Source organism: Dromiciops gliroides, chromosome X (assembly GCF_019393635.1).
Source record: "Dromiciops gliroides isolate mDroGli1 chromosome X, mDroGli1.pri, whole genome shotgun sequence".
Classification (NCBI taxonomy): domain Eukaryota; kingdom Metazoa; phylum Chordata; class Mammalia; order Microbiotheria; family Microbiotheriidae; genus Dromiciops; species Dromiciops gliroides.
Window position 1 is genome coordinate 10,724,932 of NC_057867.1, and position 22,452 is coordinate 10,747,383.

At 42.2% G+C, this 22,452-nt stretch overlaps 1 protein-coding gene across 6 annotated transcripts in view; it reads left to right on the forward strand.

Moving 5' to 3' along the window:
- Positions 1-50: 50 nt before the first annotated feature.
- TAF7L (TATA-box binding protein associated factor 7 like) overlaps positions 51-22,452 on the forward strand; it is a 30,794-nt gene continuing 8,392 nt past the window's right edge. For 2 of the 6 annotated variants that reach the window (XM_043974086.1, XM_043974089.1), the window contains exons 1-13: positions 51-217; positions 2,871-2,980; positions 4,206-4,279; positions 5,499-5,577; positions 7,245-7,378; positions 12,264-12,390; positions 12,915-12,973; positions 14,382-14,454; positions 14,845-14,958; positions 15,268-15,456; positions 15,602-15,714; positions 18,813-18,872; positions 21,861-21,901. In XM_043974086.1, the coding sequence (XP_043830021.1) occupies positions 4,214-4,279; positions 5,499-5,577; positions 7,245-7,378; positions 12,264-12,390; positions 12,915-12,973; positions 14,382-14,454; positions 14,845-14,958; positions 15,268-15,456; positions 15,602-15,714; positions 18,813-18,872; positions 21,861-21,901 (1,055 nt within the window). In that variant the 5' untranslated portion in view covers positions 51-217; positions 2,871-2,980; positions 4,206-4,213. Of the gene's footprint in view, positions 218-2,870; positions 2,981-4,205; positions 4,280-5,498; positions 5,578-7,244; positions 7,379-12,263; positions 12,391-12,914; positions 12,974-14,381; positions 14,455-14,844; positions 14,959-15,267; positions 15,457-15,601; positions 15,715-18,812; positions 18,873-21,860; positions 21,906-22,452 lie in introns of those variants that run through there. The other 4 variants (XR_006353899.1, XM_043974088.1, XM_043974087.1 and 1 more) reach the window with 3 other exon arrangements.

Sequence of the window (22,452 nt, forward strand, 5' to 3'; positions counted from 1 at the left end):
CCGGAACCCCGCCCAGAACGCGCGAGGCCGGGGGTGGGGGTGGGGTGGGGCCGCCGAGCACTTCCGGTGCCCGCCCAGCTCCTCAGGCGTTGCGTCTCTCGCCGTCGTCAAGTCGTCGTCGCCTGGAGGTCGTTGTCAACGGGCAGGGCGGCGGCAGCTGCGGCGGCGCCGCTCGTCGTCTTGGTCGTCGGCGCTCGTCGTCGTCGATTTGGGGTCGGTGAGTGGGCCAGGGCCCCGGAGGACCGTGCGGGCCCCGAGCCGTCGGCGGCGGGCCTTGGAGCCGTTGCTCTTCGGTGGGGAGAACCGGGGGCGGGGGGCGGGGCCGGGAGCCGTGAAGAAGGAAAATCGGGGCGCGCCCGCGGAGGCCGCCCCTGCCACCCCTCACTTTACCCTTGGGGAGACGGAGGCGAAGGGAAGAGGTTGCCCCCGAGTATGGAGGCAGACGTAGAACTGGGCGGCTCAGGGCCTCAGCCCCTTAACCCCTGTGGCCCGCGGGCCTCGGTTTCCTCCTCTGCAAAAGGAGGGGGTAGGTCGTAACCCAGACCTGCTAAGCCTTTTTTTGGCGTCTCGGGCGGTCTCGCGAAGCTTATGGCCCCCTCCTCACAATCACGTCCTTAAGTGCGGAGATGGCAATGGGAAGCCAATGATGCGAAGAAAATACCGTTATCAGCAGCGTTTTATATATATCTTATATATATATATATATATATATATATATATATATATATATTATGTATTTTTATTTATTCATTTATTATTTGATTGTTTATTTTTGCGGGGTAATGAGGATTAAGTGACTAACCAGGGTCACATTGCTAATATCAGCATCATTTTAACTCGAATTCCCATCCCCTGGCCTAGATGGAGCCCTAAGAATAACAAAAGTAGTAAAGGGCAGAGCCAGGCTTTGAACCTGTGGCTTTGGAGCTAGCGCCCTTACCCCTGAATCACGTCGAGGTCAGGATTGGGGGGTGGGGGGTGGGTGAGATCCTCTTGTTTAAGGTTCAGTATTAGCAGAGCCGGCCCTTTTTTAGCCATGCCTGGAAAGAATGGTGGGAAAGAAAAGGCCTAGAGTATTCTATAAACCCCTTTCAGCACCGCCCTTAAGGACTTTAGAAGTCTACCACCTTATTTGACAAACGGGTAAACTTGGAGAGTTTCAAGAACCTCCCCAGCTCAGACAAGTGGTGGCAGAGCTAGGAGTGAAACAGAGGGGCTCTTGACTTAAACCACACGTATTCTTTCCACCACACAAGGGCTACATAACTTTTTGCAGTCCTGTGCCCTCTGGGAAACCTTCCTGTATGTGCTATTTAGTATGAAGGAAATAAATTGTAAACTGCCATGTATATGCACTTTAAAAATAAAAGGTCGATTTTGAAAGATAATTTACTAAAATAATCTCCATTTATTTAACTTAATAAATTTAAAACCTTATGAGGTTTCATGTTCAGTAAATTTACAGATTTAAAACCATGCAAGTTTGTTCAGTGAGAATGAGAGGTACTTTTCCAAGGGTTACTCCAAAAAGTTTGCAGCTTCATTAATTGGAAGTCAGGTTTTTTAAAAATCCAATCAAAATATTCCCTTTATCCTTTTGGCAGGCTTCTCTCCAACCCCCCCCCCCCCAGGTGTGGGTATCTCTCTCTTGGAAAACCCACACTAAACCGTTGTGTCCCCATCGGAGAACCAAAATGAATCTGAGTTATACCCAGCCAAAGTATTTAGAAGTAGCTCTACTGGGAAGTCTTCAGTTGTGGCAGAAGTTTTGGAATCAGCAGGTTGGGGTGGTATTGAGGGGTGGTTGCTATGCCCTTCAGACTCTGGCTTTTATTTGCTTTATTTTAATGGACCTTCCTCCTCCTCCCTTACATTTATATTTAGCTTTTGAATGATTCAAGTATGTATAAATATTTGTATGAAGCAAGAAGAGAAGAAATGGCTACCACACGTAATACATTTGTGGTTTGTTTTTTTTCCTCCTTCTCTCATGGTGGGTGTCTCTCTGAGCTTCTCTGGTGAAAAAGGATACTATGAAATGCTAAATTCTTCTTGGTTTCTGTGCCTTTCCAAAAATGTCTTGGTTGAAAGTATAACAACAATAGCTAGGTGGCATAGTGGATAAAGTGCCAGTGCCAGACTTGGTAATTAGGAAGACCTGCTTTCAAGGCCTTGCTAGTTGTGTGATCCTGGTTGTCTCTTCCTCAGTTTCCTCATCTGTAAAATGGGCATAATCACCTCTACATCAGAGTTGTGAGGATCAAATGAAATAATATGGCGGTTGTTCTGCCTGCAATTAGTACTATAACTTTTAGTTACATACCTCTCTAACGGCAAACCTACTCACACATGGATTCTTTAATTCCATATGGGTTAAGATCTACTTAGTGAAATTTAAATTCAGAGCCCAGTCATGACCTACAGGTTGCTGGGGTTTGTGAATCAATAATAATGCTCTCTGGAACGTGTGTTCATGTCTATCTATGTGTACACACATGTGCCAGCTTTGAAGTTCTATAATATGCTGATACATAGTTTGTCATTTGAACCCCAGAGTTGCCTTATGAGGTTGATACTACAAGTGTTAGCTCCTTTTTTTTTTTAACAGATGACAAAACTAGGGATTTGGTTAAAGGACTTGATCTTGCCTTATATAGCTGATAAGCATCAGAGGATTTGAACCCAGACTTTGTTGATGCCAGGGCTGATAACTTTATCCACTATGATTCACTGCCTTTCTTATCTTGTTCTCTAATCTAAGGTGAAGGGTTTGGGGACTTGTTTTGTGGCACAGCACAAAATCATTTTACTTTTATCCTTAATGACATCTAACTAACTTTTATCCTTAATGAATGACATCTAACCGACAGGTCGAAAATATATACATTGCGTTCTCTCCACTCTTGAGGAGTCCTTTAAACTGAAGAACTTGGGGACGTGAGCATCCAGGAAGCTGTTTATGAAAGCCAAGCCACTCCAGGTATAAATAATATCCCTACTTAAATCCAATAAGTGAATATTAGAAATGACAAGGGGCAGCTAGGTGGCGCACTGGATAAAGCACTGGCCCTGGATTCAGGAGGACCTGATTTCAAATCTGGCCTCAGACACTTGACACTTACTAGCTGTGTGACCCTGGGCAAGTCACTTAACTCTCATTGCCCCACAAAAACAAACAAAAAGAACTGACAAAAAAGAGTAGAGAGGTGATTATTCACTTACAAAAAAAGTTTTTGCTGTTAAAAGGATTTGCTCTAGAACTCCTTGTAGAATGTTTCTCAGATTCATTTCAAATATTCTTTGATTTTCTGAAATTGAAATTATAAATATTTCACAAGAAGCTAAGCCCTTTATTTTCAAGGAGTATTAATGTTTAATAGTAAGTTTTCAATCATCAACAGACTGAACACTCACCATTAGTTATTATTAGCTTAGAAGGCAGAGAGGTTGATGTTGCTACTTCACAAGAATTGAATCATAACCTTCAGCCTCTCTACAAGGTGAAATAGACCTGGTAGACAATGACTAGTTGTAGAGTCACAGTCACAAGAAGCTGCCTGTCCTCCAAATAAATGCTTGCTTTGTTTCAGCCCAGAGAAGTGAACAGATAATGAGAAATTCCTCAAAACATCATAGACCACTAATACTCCAAAGGGTTTTAGTGTTGACTGCAGTCTTCAGTTTATTGCCCTTTTTGTCTGTGATTCTTGGAGAAGCTATGTAGTTTCTCCTTAGAGAGATAGAGTCGCGCTTGTGTTTTCATTTAGAGAGGAGTTGTTTATTCATTTCAATCGTGTCCAGCTCTTTGTGGCCCCATTTGGAGTTCTTTGGGCAACAGTACTGCAGTGGTTTGCCATTTCCTCATCTGGCTCATTTTACAGATGAGGAAACTGAGGTAAACAGAGTGAAGTGACTTGCCCCCAGGGTCACAAAGCTAGGAAGTGTCTGAGGCCAGATTTGAACTCAAGAAGATGAGTCTTCCTGACTCCAGACCTAGCGTCCCCCCTTAGAGAGGAGAGGTGGGGATGAAATGAAGTGTTTCTGAGCTGTATATGTTTCATGCTGGCATTGGTACTTGTTAGAGTGCATATAAAACAACTTAGATTTGAAGAGATATATTTGGAGATACCATCTTTAGTGAACAATTGAAGGAAACGAAGTTTTCACTGACTGATTTTGGGTTTTTTCTCCCCTTTTAACTCAAGAACAAAAGATGAGCAAGAACAAAGAGGATCCTCCCCATGAGCTGGAGAGCCAATTTATATTACGTCTACCTCCGGTAAGGAACCCTAGAAGATTAGAACGGATGACTGGATTTTACTCATACCATGTTACTTTAGACAAACTCTCACACATAAGGATTCTGTTTGGTTGTCAAGTGATCAGTATAAAACCATTATTTAAAAGGAAAATGGTCATTAAAGACCCAAATATTTCACTGTGTACCCTCTTCATTGACATTCTCTTTTTCTGTATTTATGACCATTTACTCTTGAGAGCTATTTTTTTTTTCAAATAACATTAATTTTGAATAGACTCCATCAACTCTCATAGGGTCTTTATGTCTTCACTGCCTATCATGGTACCTGGTGCATTATAGGAAATAAACTGAATTGAAACAAATTGAATCATAGATTTAGAGCTAAAAGTACTCTCTAGCACTAGAGACCTTCTAGTTCAACTCTACCATTTTACAAATGAGTGAACTGAGGTCCAGAAAAGCAAAGTGAGTTCAAGGCTACACAGTTATTAAGTGGTTAGTACTATGACTCAAAGCCAGGTCCTGTGACTCTAAATCCTGTATTCTTTCTATGTCACCCTTTCACACTACAATTGGTAGTCCCTTTTTTAGTTAGACACCAAGCTTTTATGTTTTAGAATGCTAGTGTACCTATAAAGAGGTTGAGAGTTGAATAAGTAGTATACTGCATACAGTGCTCCTATGTGGACATTAAAGTATGTTGTGCTATTGAAGCCTGGATGCCACCTGGGAATGGAAAGAACAATCCTTTTGAATACTATTTTATGGCCTCTTTACCCCTTGATGTCTGGATTTGAACTTTGAAATGGACCAAAAAAGTGACATCTAATGGGAAATGGCACATGTTACAGCCCTTGCGTATAAATTGCCCTTGGGCGGAATAAACAAAGCCTCCTCCCAGATTGGGGTTCATTTTATATAGCTAGAATATTTGAACATCAGATCTTCTCCTGACTTGTAGGAGCTACAGCTGAGAGTCAGTGGGGAAGGCCTAGAACCTAAGGGAGGCAGGAGTCCCTTAATTGGAGCTTCAGAAATGAGGGTCAACCTATGTGTTGGGTTGACTTGGGTATCCTGAAAAACTGTAAAAATGGCTCCATGGAATACCAAATAGTTGCTGTCTCTATGTATCCAGAAACTTGTTGAAGGTTGGATTTAAGAGCAGAATTTCCCTGGCACATTTCTTCTGCCATCTGGTGTGCACGTGACCAGTCTTATAAGTTTTTCTTCTTTTCAGGAATATGCTTCTACTGTGAGAAGGGCAATACAGTCTGGAAACGTCAGTCTGAAAGACAAATTAACCATTGAATTACATCGTAAGTAGTCCGTATCTTCTTCATGGTCCCTTCTGTCCCTTATTATAAGTGAATAGATGAATGTCATCTTTTTTTTTTCTTTAGGCTCAGTTTTATTTTATTTTAGGTTAGCATTTTTTCCCTTCCCCTCTCCCTACCCCTCCCCCCATTGGGAAAGCAAGAAAAACCAAAATCTGTTACAAACATGTAAATCAAACAAAGCAAATTCCCACATTGGCCATATCCTGAAATGCTATGCTTCACTCTGTATTCTTGAATTCATCAGCTCTCTGTCTCTGGAGGTAGGCAGCATATTTCATCAGGGGTCCTATGGAACTGCAGTTGGTCATTGTGTTGTTCAGAGTTCCTAGGTCTTTCAAAGTTGTTGTCTTTGCAGTATTGCTGTTGTTCATTCATTGTTCTCCTGGATCTTCTCACTTTACTCATGAGTCTTCCCAGGTTTCTCTGAAGCCATCCAAAGAGCAACACAGCTAAAAACTATGGGAGTGTACTTGTGTACACTGTACCTATGTACATTGTACCTATGGGAGTGCCCAGAAATTGGCTTCCAGAAATCAGACAAATAATGCTCACTGTCTCCTATTTGATATATTCAGCCTTCTTGGTTCCTCACTATCCAAGGGAATAACAAATGCTGGCCTTTGTTTAAAAAGATAACATTTCAGACCCTCCCATTGGGAGGAAGTAAGCTTCCCATAATAGCTATGTTTCACAGTCTGCATGTTTTTGTGAAATAATGGTCCACGACTATGGCTGAGTTTTCTCTGTGACAAAACTGGAGATCAAACCCACAACTGTGGGCTCTAGCACCATTCTGGAGGCAGAGCTTTTTTCCTTCCTACAAAGTACATATATCTGCATTGACCTCACCTGGAGTGATAAATATTGTAATTTCAAAAAACCCTCTGATAGTCTTTATCTGGAACCTGAATGTTTCTGAAGACTGGTTTGAATGAGTGGAATAGACTGCTTGGAATAATACAAAAATACAGCATTTACATTAATATAAAGTTTCCTTACAGAAAACCACAGCTCCACCAAGCTAGTCACTCCTCAACCATTAAGAAATTCATCAACTCCTAGAAGAGCTAGAAGTTGTGAATAATACTGTGCCCCCGTCATTTCCCTTCAGAGGTTTTTGGTCACATAAAACTTGTTTTAACAGCTTTACTGGGTTTTGTTTTGTTTTTGGTGAGGCAATTGGGGTTAAGTGACTTGCCCAGGGTCACACAGCTAGTAAGTGTCAAGGGTCTGAGGCTGGATTTGAACTCAGGTCCTCCTGAATCCAGGGCCAGTGCTCTATCCACTATGCCACCCAGCTGCCCCCCAACAGCTTTACTCTTTTTTTGTTGTTGTTTTGTTTTGGTTTTGGTTTTTTGTGGGGCAATTGGGATTAAGTGACTTGCCCAGGGTCACACAGCTAGTAAGTGTTAAGTGTCTGAGGCTGGATTTGAACTCAGGTACTCCTGAATCCAGGGCCAGTGCTCTATCCACAGCGCCACCTAGCTGCCCCCTGACAGCTTTACCATTAAAAGAAATGGTAGATTTCCCAAGAAAATACAACCCATGTACCTTGTTACCATGCAGGTCCTTGTTATTGTGGCCCTGGGAGGTTTATAGTACATTGAAAAGATGTCAGAACTAAGCTTTTGTTTATTTGTCCTTAGCTGATGGACGTCACGGAATTGTCCGGGTTGATCGTGTCCCATTAGCTTCTAAGCTGGTTGACCTACCCTGCGTTATTGGAAGCTTGAAAACCATTGATAAGAAAACCTTTTACAAGACTGCAGATATTTGCCAGGTATGGATGGACTGGTCTTTCCTAATATCTACTAGTTTTCACATCTTCCAGGTATTTCATTGTATTTGGGGAATGACTACTTGCTATTGCTGATTTTTAGGCTTAAGACACAAGGATGAAATTTCATGCTTCGTTTTGGTGTTTTGAGACTTAACTGTTCATTGCCATTACCTCTTGTCATATAAACAGCTTGTGGAGTGTTGAACCTCCTGTTTGTCATTTGTAGTGATTCATTAATTGAAAAATAGGAGCAGCTGGGATCTTCTCTGGCTCCTTCTGCTGAAGCAACCCGCAGTTGACCATAGGAGGTATAGCCTGGTTCTTATTCATCATCTCTGCTGTTGATTTCTTGTTTTCTTTGTAAATCAAAATGCTGGGATCTGTTTTCCAACATACTTCTTCCTCTGCAGTGGTAAGTACTCTAGCTCCAAAAAGCCTTTCGCTAGATTCTATATTTGTAGTGCTGCCTCAGGCAAAGTGACTGTAAAATGCCACGTGCGTTGCCCCCTGACCTTTTATAAAGTTTTACTGATTCCTTTTGTTTTCACATCCGAATCATTTCTGGATATATATTCCTAGTCCTCACACCCTCTGGTGAGCTTTTCCTTGGAACAGTGTGTACACCGTTCCACCTCAGCTGTCCCCGTTTCTCCCCCCTTGTAAGGGGGACTTTACATTTCATCTCTTCTCACGGGCTGAAATTTGTCATTTTAACCACAAAAGGTTAGCTTTATTTTGTTGTTCTTTTTGTTTACTTTATTGTAGTCTTTGTGTAAATTGTTTTCCTGGTTTTGCTTATTTCTTTCTGCTTCAGTTCATATGTCTCTCTGAAATCTTTGTCATTTCTTACAGCACAGTTAAATTTCTTTACATTCAGATACCACAGTTTGTTCAGCTATTCCCCAGCCAGTGGGCACTCACTTTGTTTCTAGCACTTAGAACATAGATGTTTAATAAATGCTTATTGATTCCATTTCTTTGCTATTCAGAAAGTGCCGTTATGAATATTTTGGCATATATTACACCTTTGTTTTTTGTTTTTTAATGCCCTTGAAGGTATATCCACTAGGGGGTCAGTGTATATAATCATTTTTCTTATAGAATCCTGAATTGATATCTAGAATGGTTGAACCAATTCACAGTTCCACCAAAGCATATTAATGTGTCTGTCTTACTCCAGTCTCTCTAGGATTGACTGATCTTTTCAGTTTGCTAGGTACAAGGTGAAACTTCCCAGTTGTTTCAATTTACATTTCTCTTAGCAATTGTGAACTTTCTTCTTGCTCCAGATCATTCCAACCACATCCTCCACTCTCTCCTTTGCTCCAGTCTTGGAGGATAATGCAGTCTCCTGTCTCCTGATTTCCTTCCGTATTGCTTACAAACATTCCCAGATCTCCCCTATATCTAAAAAACTGTCACTTGACCCTACCATCCCCTCAAGCTATCATCCTTTTCAGTCAGATTCCTAGAAAAAGTTGTTTGTACCTGTTGCCTCCACTTTCTTACCACCATCTCCTCACCTCCTTGCAACATGGTTTCTAATCTCATTGGTCAACTGAAACTTCTCTCCAAGGTTACCATTCTCTATTAATTGCAGAGGCTGATGGCTTTTTCTCCTTTTTGACTTCCCTATAGCATTTGACTTTATTGACTACCCTATCCTCCCACACATGCTTTCTCCCTTGTCTTTCATGCCACTGCTCTCTCCTGGCTCATCTCCTGGCCATTCCTTCTCAGTTTCCTTTGTTGAACCATGCCCTTGTCTTACCCCTTATGTGGGTGGTGGCCCCAAGGGCTTTCTCCTGGATCTTCTCTCTGATCCTTTCAGCTCCTGCCATTAGCTGAAGTGTTCCAGATGAGATGACATCTGGAAAGTGCTTTGCAAACTTTAAATGCTAGCTGCTATTATTGTTAGTCCATACCCATAGTCTCCCTCCCAGCTCTGTAAAGAAGAGAGAGGGAGGTGCTTTCTTATATCTCTTTGGGGCCAACCTTGGACATTTAAATTTTATAGCTTTAAGTTACACAAATTGATATTCCTAAAGCACATTGTCATTCCTCGAAAAATGTTAGTGGCTCTTTCTTGCTTCTAGGATAAAGTACAAATTTGGCTTTTAAAATCTTTCACAGGGGCAGCTAGGTGGCGCAGTGGATAAAGCACCTGCCCCAGATTCAGGAGGACCTGAGTTCAAATCCGGCCTCAGACACTTGACACTAGCTGTGTGACCCTGGGCAAGTCACTTAACCCTCATTGTCTTGCGAAACAAAACAACAACAACAACAACCTTTCACAGTCTGCCTTCAGACTACCCTTACAGGCTTATTTCATTTTCTTTTCCTTCACATGCTGTGCATTTCAGACAAACTGGCCTTGTTATTTATTCCTCAGGCTTTACTCCATGCTTAAAATGCGCTCCCTTTCCACCTCTACCTTATAGAATCCACACCTTCCTTCAAAACTCAATTAGGACCATTCACTGCAGCCATTTGAGAAATGATAGCCTTGTGTGAGGTGAAGAAGCTTGAAAATGAGGAGGCTTAATCACACTCTCTCTCTCATTTCAGGTCCTACATGGGCCTCAAAGGCTCATTCCAAATGAATGATTTTGTGGCAACTCACTATCTGAACTGGGGAAAGGAAAGGAACAACCCCACACACTAGACTTAGATGTTTACCTTCGATTTATTAGGGATTGGGGGTGTTATCATCTATCAAATCTACATCCACTTTCAGGGAGTGGGAAGGCAGCTCCCATGATGGCTTCCTGGTTCTCCCTTTTTGTATAGGAGAAGACATCTTTGGGGGGGGGGGCACTGAGGGTTAAGTGACTTGCCCAAGGTCACACAGCTAGTAAGTGTCAAGTGTCTGAGACCGGATTTGAACTCAGGTCCTCCTAAATCCAGGGCTGGTACTTTATCCGCTGCGCCACCCAGCTGCCCCAAGACTTATCTTTTGACATGTATTAGAGTTGCTTCCTCCTTTTGGGAGGTCCTAGGATGGTGATTGGCATAGAGTGAGGTGTTATCTGTTATCTCCATTTCCAGAGCTATGATTTGGGACTTTGATGAGGTGACCCTGTAGTATCAGAAGTTTCCCTTATTTACTTGAGTTCAGCTAATAAGAGGGATGTAGAAAATCTTATCTGTGATGTACCATGGGTCATGTGGGCCCAGGTGGTTATTTACTTCTGAAACCATAGGGAAGACTACTAGTTGGGGAGGTGAAAGAAGAGAAATAAAAAAGCAACTAGAGCTACATAGGGATATAGGAAAGTAGCCAATTAATTTGGGCATGAGTGTTCCCAAGGAGTTCTGGCCAGCGCCCAGAGAATGGCCTTGGATTGTTCTTTCAAGTGAGAACCAAAGACTGAGGATGCTTGTCGTTTTCTCCCTTGGGATTCTGCATATGAATGTTGTTAACCCATATTCTGTAGGGGAGGGGGAAATAAGCTTCCAGTACACAAAGGTCCTAGCATGGGAAAAAAAAGACCCCTATTATTAATAGAACTATGTAAAAACACGTACATACCTGTATGTTTGTTTTATGGTGAGCAATAGCAATTCATTTCCATTCCTCACAGGAAGGCTGGCATAGTGAGAAAATGTTGAGAAACGTATTCTAATACACATCATCCAAAGGTCAGAGAAAGCATACAACAGACGCTGGAAAATGAATCCCTGTGCTGATAGTCGAGGGGCCCTCCAAAAGCAGAGCTCAAGTGCTATCTCCTGCAGGAAGTCTGCTCTCTGCCTGTTGTTAATGCCCTCCCCTTAGAAATGATTTTGAATGTATTTTGTATTTAGTTTTCTTTTTACATGTTGCTTCCTTCCAAACGAAATTAAGTTCCTTTAGGTTGGGTAGTTTAGGTTTGGTCTTTTTTGTGTCCATTGTTTAGCACAATGCCTAGCACGTAGTAGGTACTTAACGTTCATTGAATCAAATTATTAATAATATTTTGCAATTCTTTTGCTAAATGCTTGTTTATATCCTTTGATCACTATATGAGGGAATGGCTCTTGGTCTATGTTAATTCCCTAAATAACTGAGATACCAGGTTTTTATCAGTGATATTTGATTCAATTGATTTTCCCCAATTGACCACTTCTTTTATGCTAGTTATATTGATTTTGTTCATGAAAAAGCTTTCAAAATTTTATATAATAGAAATTTTCTATTTCATCTTTTATGATGACCTCCACCTTGCTTGTTTAAGAGTTCATCCCCTAGCTACAGTTGTGAAAGGTAGCTCTTTTCATTTTCCTCTGTTTTTTTATGTAACCTTTTACATTTCGGTGCCTTTTTGGTGGTAAGGGTGGTGGTCCATTGTTTTTTTTTTTAAATAATAAACATTTTTATTTAAAGTTTTGAGTTCCAAATGCTATTCTCTCCCTCCCATAGGCAGCAGGCAATCAAATATAAGTTATACATGTGCAATTATGTAAAACGTTACCATATTAATAATTTTGCATAAGAAAATTTGAATAAAAGAAAAAAATGAAAGAGTGAAAAATAGCATGCTTCAGTCTGAGTTCTATCAATATCAGTTCTTTCTCTGGAGGTGGATAGTATGCTTCATCTTTAGTCCTTTGGGATTGTCTTGGATCATTGTATTGTTGAGACTAGTCAAGTCATTCACAGTTCTTCATCAAACAATATTGCTGTGTCTATGCACAACATTCTCCTCACTTCACTATACATCAGTTCATATAAGTCTTTCCAGACCTTTCTGAAATTGTCCTGTTTGTCATTTCTTATAACACAATAATATTCTATCACAATCATATAGTGGTGGTCCATTGTTTAAAAAACCCTGAACATCTAACTCATAGAGCTCAAAGACAGCTTTTCTAATTTTTTTTTTGGGGGGGGTGCTGTTTATAGATGCTTGTGAGTACTGTGGATGGGGATCTTTATCCACCTCTGGAAGAACCAGCTGCCACTAATGACCCAAAAGTAAATAAGAAAAAAGATAAGGACAGAGAGAAGAAATTTATCTGGAACCATGGCAGTAAGTGAGAAACCTTTTTCTTGGCCTTGCCTCTTTGTTATACCTACTGAATCCTCCTTGGTGGTGGCTCAGACATCTACCCCAAACCTAAGCCCATTTAGGTTTCTCGCCAGAATTTTAAAGGGTCCTGATCTCGGGTCTGTGACTTATAACAGAATCCTAGCATCTATCTCTTATATATATCAGTCTTCTGCCAATTGGTGTAACTCCATAATCAGCCTGTGTCACTTCTTAGGTTCTATAGGATGAGTTGTTTGTTATTGTTGTTGTTGGGTTTTGTTGTGGGGTTTTTGGTTTTTTTTGCGGGGCAATGAGGGTTAAGTGACTTGCCCAGGGTCACACAGCTAGTAAGTGTCAAGTGTCTGAGGTCAGATTTGAACTCAGGTCCTCCTGAATCCAGGGCTGGTGCTTTATGCACTGCGCTATCTAGCTGCCCCCAGGATGAGTCTTTTTTTAATCAAATCTATTTAGACTGTTGTCTAACCAACAATTAGTCTGATACATGTTATTTTATTTTGTTTTAGTCACTCTGCCATTGAAGAACGTCAGAAAGAGAAGGTTCCGGAAAACAGCCAAGAAGAAGGTAAGTTCTTATTTCATACAGACTCTTGGTTTCTCTGCCAGCCGGCAGAGATGTCAAGAGAAGGTCTCGCTAGAGTACTCATTTGGAAGTTTAGATAACACTTTGTACTGAGAGATTTCTAAATGGAAGGCATCACAACCTGGTCTTAACAGTCAGCCCTGGACTGAGCAAAGCATAAGACTATATCCTACTCATCTTTGTAGATTCTTGAGGAGGCCACTGATAACCTGCTAAAGGACAAAAGGATGATTTGTTCATTTCCCTCCCCCCCCCCCCCAAATTAATTGCACAGATTTCACAGAGTTGGAGTCAGATGCTGTATAATACTGCTTGTTCGTTGTTTCAGCATGAGTTAATGGTTCATTTGAATTGAATAAGCTGGGAAGGGAATGACTGCTTCTTTAAGTCTTCCTCCCAATTTGTCTCACTAAAAAATGACTTCACCATTTTAGATCCTTCATACAACTCCTAGGGGAAAATGTTATGCTTGTCAGTGACCTTTGCAATCTATTTCTGTCTGTCTCTTAGCTATTTATTGCAAAGGCAGTATTGGATACAAGTATGTAAAAGCAGTATATAATCTAATGGCACTATCTTGGAAATTGGGTCTCTTTTTACAGATAGTTGTTTGAGTCTTCCTTCTGAGGTCCTGGTTTCAGTTTGTGGGCCAGCACCTTGGGTCACTGGAGATAATTGAGATAAGATTCAAGGGGGAACATGCAGATAAGACTTGCTTTTTATAAGAGTGTTTCTAATAATAAAGATGGGCAGCTAGGTGGCAAAAGTGGATAGAGTGCTGGGCCTGGAGTCAGGAAGACTCATCTTCCCGAGTTCAAATCCTGCCTTAGACACTTCCTAGCTGTGTCACCCTGGGCAAGTCATTTCATCCTGTTTGCCTCCATTCCTCATCTATAAAAAGAGCTCGAGAAGGAAATGGCAAATCATTCCAGTATCTTTGCCAAGAAAACTCCAGATGTGGTCACAAAGGGTCAGACACAACTGAAACGACTAAACAACAGAAAAAATAATGAAGATGCCAGGAAAAGAAACCTGGGAATTTCCCCCTTCAAGCCAGTTAATTTCTCAGTAGCTAATAAGGGATGCAGGCTACTATTAGCAAAGTCAGTGCAAATATTTAATAACAGCTAGAATTTAAAAGGGGGGGGGGTCATTAGAGCAAAAACTCAGTCATAAAGTATTAAGATGGAAAGAACAAAGCCCCAAGTCATTTGTTCCATAGAAGAAAGTTCCCATCTCCTGTGCAAGCCCAGGTGCTAGAAAAAGGCTTCCTTTCTTGCAGCTGAAGAATGCTGGTCGTTCTGATGACTTTGCTCACAACAGTAGGCTCATCCCTGCCAGCCACAAGGCATTTAATGCTGTTACTGTTCTTTTGTCTTCTCTGGCCCAGTACATTGAATCTCCAGATGTGGAAAAGGAAGTCAAGAGACTGCTGAGTACAGATGCTGAAGCTGTCAGTACCCGTATCCTTTTATATTCAAGATCTTGAAGCCTAGGAGATTCTCTGTACCTGTAGACTTGTTTTCTTTGTTTAGCCTTTAGCAAAGGCATTTACTAAGATGGTATGGTAAGAGCCATTGGTTCAAACCAGGGATGCACTCTCCTATAAACACACAGTGGCCATGTTTTCTTCATTTAGCTAGCAGAAATCTAGGTAATCAGGTTTGTTTTGTGCTTATGTTGATATAGGGCCTCCATTAACCACTATCAGGGCACTTTGCTATACTCAGAATCTAGGCACAATTGGGCTGAGGTCAGACCTAATTAAGTAGTGCTTCAATTAAAGAGACTCTTTGGAGACCTTGTGCTCTCTCCTCTTCTTTTGCCTTTTCCTTAATGGCACCTGTTTTCAGGATGGGAGGTCATAGCTGAAGATGAAACAAAGGACACAGATAACCATGGTTCCCTGACCAGCCTGGACATCTCTCCAGGAATGAGTAGCCACAAGCAGGGCCATAGCTCATCAGGTACTGCATTATTGCCTTAGGCAGAGCTCCAGCTTTACTGGAGAGGGGTTTCTAACAGTTTATTGGATATCATTTGCAAAGGGTTCCTAGGCCTCCCTTCAACCTTTCTTAGTGACCAGCTCTTTGGTTTGGGATTAGTGTTCTTATTTCTCTTCTGTCTTTAATTACTTAATGTGTGGAGAGGACTTTTCGGTGTTTCCTGCTCTTACCTCATGTTTGTCAGCCAATGAGCATAGTGGGTTACACATTATTGGGAGATATTTGAAACATTGCATTTATTTGCTGTTTGCTGTTGTTTCAAACTAACAGAACACGATGAGCTTCGAGAGATATTTAATGACATTAGCAGCAGCAGTGATGATGACGATGAACAAGATCACCATGATGATGAAGATATAAACATCATTGACACTGAGGAAGACCTGGAGAGACCACCACAAAGCACACCCGATGAATCTGATGAGCAGCGCCAAGAAGATGAAAAAGCAAATCACCTTGGTAAGCCCCAAGAGTCAGGGGCCAGTCTTGGAGGCTGGGCAACTTAGAACAGGTGCTAATCAGGTCTGTGTGGCAAAACTAGGCGGTTGTGATCATGCTCTACCGCTGATATAGGAGACAATAAGGAGAAAGAACTTTCTCTTAGTTGTAGGACTCCAGAAGCAGATTGATGTGATGAAGGAAAAGCACCAAGAGACTCTGGAGAGAGCAAAACGCCAGGAGGACCTCATCTTCAAAGTGGAAAATCTGGCCCTCAAGGTGAGTTGGATGATCTCTGGTGCCACCTGGTGCCCAGTTACCTCACCCCTTCAGGTGGCAGCACTTTTTCCCCCTCCCATTTTATCCTGTGTTTGCCCATCTGTCCCCATGTACTGCCCTTTCCTCTCCCAGAAGTGAAGCTCCTTGCAAGGCAGGGACTCTTTGGCTTTCCTTTTGTTTACCCAGCACCTTTTCACAGAGTAGCTCTTAATAATTGTTGAACTGAATTGGAGCCGTGTGCTCTCTTTTTGAAAAATTGCACACATTATGAGTCATTTCTGGAAATAAACTCCTCTTCCAAATTAATAGTGCTTTCTCTTCTCCCTTTCCTCTCCTCTCTGTCCCATCCTCCCCACCCATTACCCCATAGCTGTATATTTCAGGCCTGTTCTCCTATATCACTGGTGGTTTTTCATTTGCTCAGTTTAGCTTCCTTTTAGTGATTATTTTATTTACATTGTTGTCATTGTGTATGTTCGTTTGGTTCTGTGTTAGTTCATGTGGATCTTCCCATATTTCTCTGAAATCATCATATTCACAGAAATTTGTCATTCCTTACTACATAGTAATATTGGTTTACATTTCCAGGCATTCCCCAACTTTGGGCACTCACTTTTTTTCTAGTTTTTTCTTTTTGCCCCCTTAACATTTTCTTCTCATTGTATTTTTATTTATTTTGTGCAAAAGATTTTAAATTTTATGTGGTTGAAAAGGTTTCTTTTGTATTTAATAGTCACCTCTATTCCTTGCGTGGTTAAGAATTCTCTCCTAGCCGTGGCTATGAAAGGTATCTCCTATTTTTTTGTGACCAATTCTTTTTAAGTCATTTATATCTTATATATTGAATAGGGATTTCTTCCCCTAGTAATCATGTTCTCCTCAGCTTAGTTCCCTTTCCTGGTCCTCATCTCTGTGAGAGTCTTCTACATCCCTTCTAGGCAACAGTAACTCCACTTCACTCTGAAATCTGCCCTTGAGGCCCCTATCCACCTTCCATCTTTTTCTTTTAAGGGGGACACACCTAAAATCTCAAAAATCATTTTGAGCATCTATCTAATATGACCATTTTGGGGGAAGGAGCCAACTGGCTTAAAATGTATTTGTGTTAAACACCATATGTGAAGCTAAAAAGCAGGGATTAGTAGGAAATGATTTAGCTTTAATTGAAGGATCCTGATTCCCAGTTTCCATTTATCATTTGCATAGAAGAGGACAGTTGTCTTTTTTTATTTTTAAATTTTTTTTTTAAGTGAGGCAATCGGGGTTAAGTGACTTGCCCAGGGTCGCACAGCTAGTAAGCGTTAAGTGTCTGAGGCCAGATTTGAACTCAGGTACTCCTGACTCCAGGGCCAGTGCTCTATCCACTGTACCACCTAGCTGCCTCTAGTTGTCTTTTTTTAAATGCCTCTATGTGCCATTTTCTTCTCTTGGCATCCATTGCATACATTAAGGGAGCCAAGAATTGAATTCCTTTTGAAACTATCTTTTTTTTGCATGCTTGAGGAAAGGTGAGTAATTTGCTTTTTATTCTGATATGTTTAGCAAGTTTCAATGAAAGGAAAATTTGTTATTGAAACATATTATCTGTGAGTTGGAGGAGGATTCTGGGCCAGCTCCTATCTGAAATGGGGACAGATGGAGAAGTCCATGCTGACTTCATCCTTGGTGAGGCCATATCCTCTTGTTGGTCAAAGGGGCACCTGGACACAGAACGTGACCAATTTGGGATGCTGCCCTTAGAAGGAGGAATGTATTGTGTTGAGATCTTGTATGTGAAAGGGCAGGGATTGGGACAAAATGGATTTGTGATTTCATTGGTATAGGGAGTTCCTGGGGGAGGAAACTTTTGCCGAGCAAAAAGCTGCCTTGAGCACTAAGACATTAAGTGACCTGACTAGGGTCATACAGTATGTAGATCAGAAGTCGGGTTTTCTATCCACTATACTATAATGTAGAAACTGTTTTGCAAATTAAGGTTATTTTTATTGTTGTTGCTTTCTAACAGTTGCCATCAAACTTTGTGCTTTCATAACCCCTTTACACTCTTTGGGGTTTTTTTTTTGTTGTTGTTTTTGTTGAGGCAATTGGGGTTAAGTGACTTGCCCAGGGTCTCACAGCTAGTAAGTGTTAAGTGTCTGAGGCTGGATTTGAACTCAGGTCCTCCTGAATTCAGGGCCGGTGCTCTTTACACTCTTTTTTTTTTTTTTTTTGGTGGGGCAATGGGGGTTAAGTGACTTGCCCAAGGTCACACAGCCAGCAAGCGTCAAGTGTCTGAGGCTGGATTTGAACTCAGGTACTCCTGAATCCAGGGCCGGTGCTCTATCTACTGCGCCACCCAGCCGCCCCAACTCTTTACACTCTTAAAAATGATTGATGACCCCTCCACAAAAGAGCTTGTGTTTGAATGAGTCATATCTGTTGATTACCATATTGGAAATGAAAAATCTTAATATTATTATGAAAATGGTTTTGACCTCACAGATCCCCTAAAGGCTCTCCAGGTTCCTGCAGGGCTTCCCAGACCACACTTTGAAAGCCACTACTTAATAATGTTACTTAAGAATGATACTATCTGGGGCAGCTAGGTGGAGCAGAAGATAAAGCACTGGCCCTGGATTCAGGAGGACCTGAGTTCAAATCCAGTCTCAAGATACTTGACACTTACTAGCTGTGTGACCCTGGACAAGTCACTTAACCCTCATTGCCCCACAAAAAAAAAGATACTATCTGACCATGATGAAAGGGCAGGAATGGGATAGCATGGGAATCCCAGTAAACTCTGTCCATTTCAGTTTAAGGTTCAAGGTAACCAAAGGATCACAGTGTTTCTGATGTCCAGTTAGAAAAGGGTTAATAGTTTATCTGACGGCATTCTGTGAGCATTCATTTAGAGGGGAAAAAAAGAATGTTTTGTAGGGTGTTCAGAGTAAAGTGGTGCAGAGCTACAGTGGGGAGTGTGGTTTTAAAACACCAAATTGATGAAAAGAGAGAGCTTTTGTTATACCCTAGGGTTTCTGCTTGACTAACTGCTTGAAGAGCCCTTTGTCTCTTCATTGATGAGGCCTAGCATTCATTGCTTCTATGACTTTATTTTCCAGAACCGTCTTCAGGCTGTGCTGGATGAGCTCAAACAGCAGGAAGAACAAGAAAAGCAGCAGGTAAGGATATGCTCTGTAGACCAAGAAGGGAAGCCTCCATCAGAACCGCCACTACTCCCTGGTCATTTTGACTGTCTGACCCCATTAGAATGGGTGAGAACAACAGTGGCCAAATTCTCCCTGAGGAAGATGGCCAAAAGGGAGGAATGTCAGTGGTAGGTGGTGTGGAATAAGTAGCCACGTGGAAAAGGTCTACAGGCTCTTTTCTCCATTTCACTGGGTCTTTGCACTGTTGTGGAGACCTGGCGAGGTTAAATTCTTGGGTTAGACTGATTTTTGCTACCCAATGTGGGGTATGTCCCATGTCCCATGGATCTTGAAAAAATTAACCACCCCTTCTTTCATCAGGTCACACAGCTCTCTGTCTAGGTTTAAGTACCGCCTAGTCAGGTTCCAGATCTTGTCATTTCTACCTCTACAACACCTTACGTCTCTCCCCTTCTTTCCTCTCACAAGACCATTGGCCTAATTTAGACCCTTATCACAGCTTTCCTGGACTATTTCAATGACCTCTTAATTTGTCTCTCTGCATCATGCCCCCTTTTAAGCTACTCTCCACACAGCTGCCAAAATAATCTTCCTCAAGGACCAGTATGACCATGCCCCTCCCCTGCTCAAGAGTTTGCAGTGGCTCACCATTGCCTCTAGAATAAAATACAGACTCCTCCCCCTGGCAGTTAAAGTCCTTCAGAGTTAACCTCCAGAATACCTTTCCAGATTGACTTCATAATGCACTCCTTCACACACTCCTTGGTTCAGCCAGACAGAGCACTTTCTCCTACCTCTTTCCCTGCAGAGTCTGTGCCTGGTGCTTGGGGTGCTCTCCCCCTTCCTCTCTGCCTCTAGGCATCTTGAGGTTCATTGAAAATTCAATTCAAATGCCATGACCCTAGAGCAGGACTTCTTCACCTTTTCGTGTCATGGATCCCTTTGGCAATCCAGGGAAGCCTGTAGGCCCCTTCTCACAGGCATGGTTTTAAATGAATAATCCAATAAAATACCTCAGATTGCAAAGGAGACTGATTATATTGAAATAAAGATGTCCCTTTTTTCCCATTCAAGTTCATGGACCCCCTGACATCTAGTCCAGGTGAAGAACCCTGACCTCCAGGAAGTCTCTCTTGCCCTTTTACTGTATTTATGGACCTGTTTGAATATTGGTTCCCCTACCTCGCCCCCAGAATGTAAGCTCAAGGGCAGGGTCTATTGTGTTTCTGTCCATATCCGTAGCACTTTGTAGTGTTTTGCACATAGTAGGTGCTTCATAAATGTTGGATTGCAATGGGTTCTCGGGAGAGGGAAAGAGATTAAACTTCCTGGAGGGCTGCAGCTGTGTGGGAGATCTCCTTAGTGGCCTTGCAGCGATTCATCCTTTTCTGGTAGTACTTTCACTCAAGGGAAATTGTTTACAACCAAAAAAAGCAAGTAAACACAGCAGCTTCTTGGAGGGATTGGCATTTGGACTGGGCCTGCAAGGCCAGTGGGTTGGATTAGGGTTAGGGTTTTCTTGTAGGAGTAGTGGTAGTAGGAAGAGGGGTGGTGGCAGCAGCAGTAGTAGCAGTAGCCGAAGAATTTTGACATGTAGAGATGGAAGGAAGGTCATTAAGGGGTCAGGCAAAATGAGCAAAGCCAATTCCATTTTAGCCGGTGTATACTGTGTGTGTGCTGGAGTAGTGGGAGGCAAGGTTGTGCAGGTAGCTTAGAGTCAGAATATGCATGGCTTTGAGTGTCAGACTAAGGAGCAGCTGGGCCTTAATTCACTAGGCAGCTGGGAGACAGTGGAAGCTTCTGAGCAGAGTGGGCACTGACATGTTGAAATAAGCTTACGATGTCCAGTTTAGCCAAAGTGTTTAGATCAGATTAAAGGGAAGGATCTGGAGGTGGAGAGGCCAGTTAAGAGGTTGGCATGAACCAGTAGGGAATGGAAAGAAGGAAATGTACAGAAGAACTCTTTCCAAAGCTGGAAACGGCCACACTGGGCAAGTAGCTATGTGCAGCATGAGGGAATGTCCTGTAAGTGTCCGCCCAGGTTTCAAGGAGAGGGGTGGGCACCTCCCCAATAGGTGGTGCACATGTCCACAGTTGTTCTGTAAGGCAATGTTTCCTATTCTTGAATGGCATAGGGTAAAAATTAATACTAGATAGATATTAAATAGTATTTTCAAAATTCCTTGTCTCAGAGGCAATACTTTTGGTGCCTCTGTTAGTGTGGCATAGTAGCTAGTGCGACAGACTGGAATTCCAGAACTGGCTTTGATTTCCACCTCGGACATTTACTAGCTGTGTGACTCTGGGCAAGTCACTTAGCTTCAGTTTCTTCATCTTTAAACTGGGGACAGTAATAGCACCTAACTCACAGGGATGTTGTTGAGGAGGCTCAAATGAGCTATTGTATACAAAGCGCTTTGCAAACCTTAAAGTACCCTGTAAATGTGAGCTATTATTAGCACTGTTGGTAAGTTTATATGATAAAGTCGAAACAGAAAATTCATTTCCATCAAATAACCAAGACAAAGAAGGAAGGCGTACTGCATTCTGATGTAGTGGTGAGTCAGCTCCAGCAGGCAGGACCGTAATGTATTCTACATGCCCCCCACACATTGCAAGAGGCACCCTGGTCATCTCTTGTCGCCTGGTTTGGCACCATGGCTGCACTGTCCCTTCTCCTGTCATCATCCCTGCAGAGTATGGTCTTTCTGTGTACTCCCTCCTATCAGCTTCACTGCTGCCTTGGAAAACTTGCTTTTATGTGCTTTCTATACTCGAGGGTGGTGTCCTCCTTGGGGTTATTGCAGCATTTTGTAGATGCGTTCTCCATCGGGGCAGCATTTTTATCCCTGGTAAGGAATGACAGACACCATATTGATGCCAAATGATCATTGTTTTTGTTTTTTGTTTGTTTTTTTGTTACCTGCAAGCCTGAGTTCTGCATCATGTAAGTGAACCTAGATTTACAGATGAAATGTTTCTTCACCTCTCCCCTTGCAGCTCAGCTCCTTGCAGGAACAGCTGGACTCACTCCTGGAGAAGTAAGGGCAACTTGGCTACTAGTTCACTGTAATCTTCACACTGGCAAGCATCATGCATGCAAACTTTGGGTGTATCCTCTGGGCTGAGGAAATGTGACTGCATTCCCATCTCACTGTGTTTCTGTTGCCTGTTGAATTCATCCTGTTTCTGTCTTTGCATCCCCCTTTTGCTTTCCTAGAAACCTCTGCATTGATAAGTAGAAGACGCTGGGTGCAGTGACGTCCCTCCATCAGTGGGCAAGCCTGGTCACTGAGGCCCACCTCTGCCCCGGCTTTGACCTGTTATTTTTAGAACTCCTCATCTCTCTCTTGCTCTGTGGGATCATCAGAGGACTCAGCCATATTGTCCAAAGAGATTTGAGCCTGGAGGCTCTGCAGATGTTCGGCATCTGCTTTTATCCTCTCCTACGCAAAGGAGGGCAAGTCACGTACATTGTGCTGGGTGCCAGCTCTGGAAAGAGCGCTGAGGAATTTGCAGCAATTTATGCCTGTTGACACCACTGATCTGATGGGTTTTAGAAAGCCTGTAACTTGGTGTCATCGAGGCACCA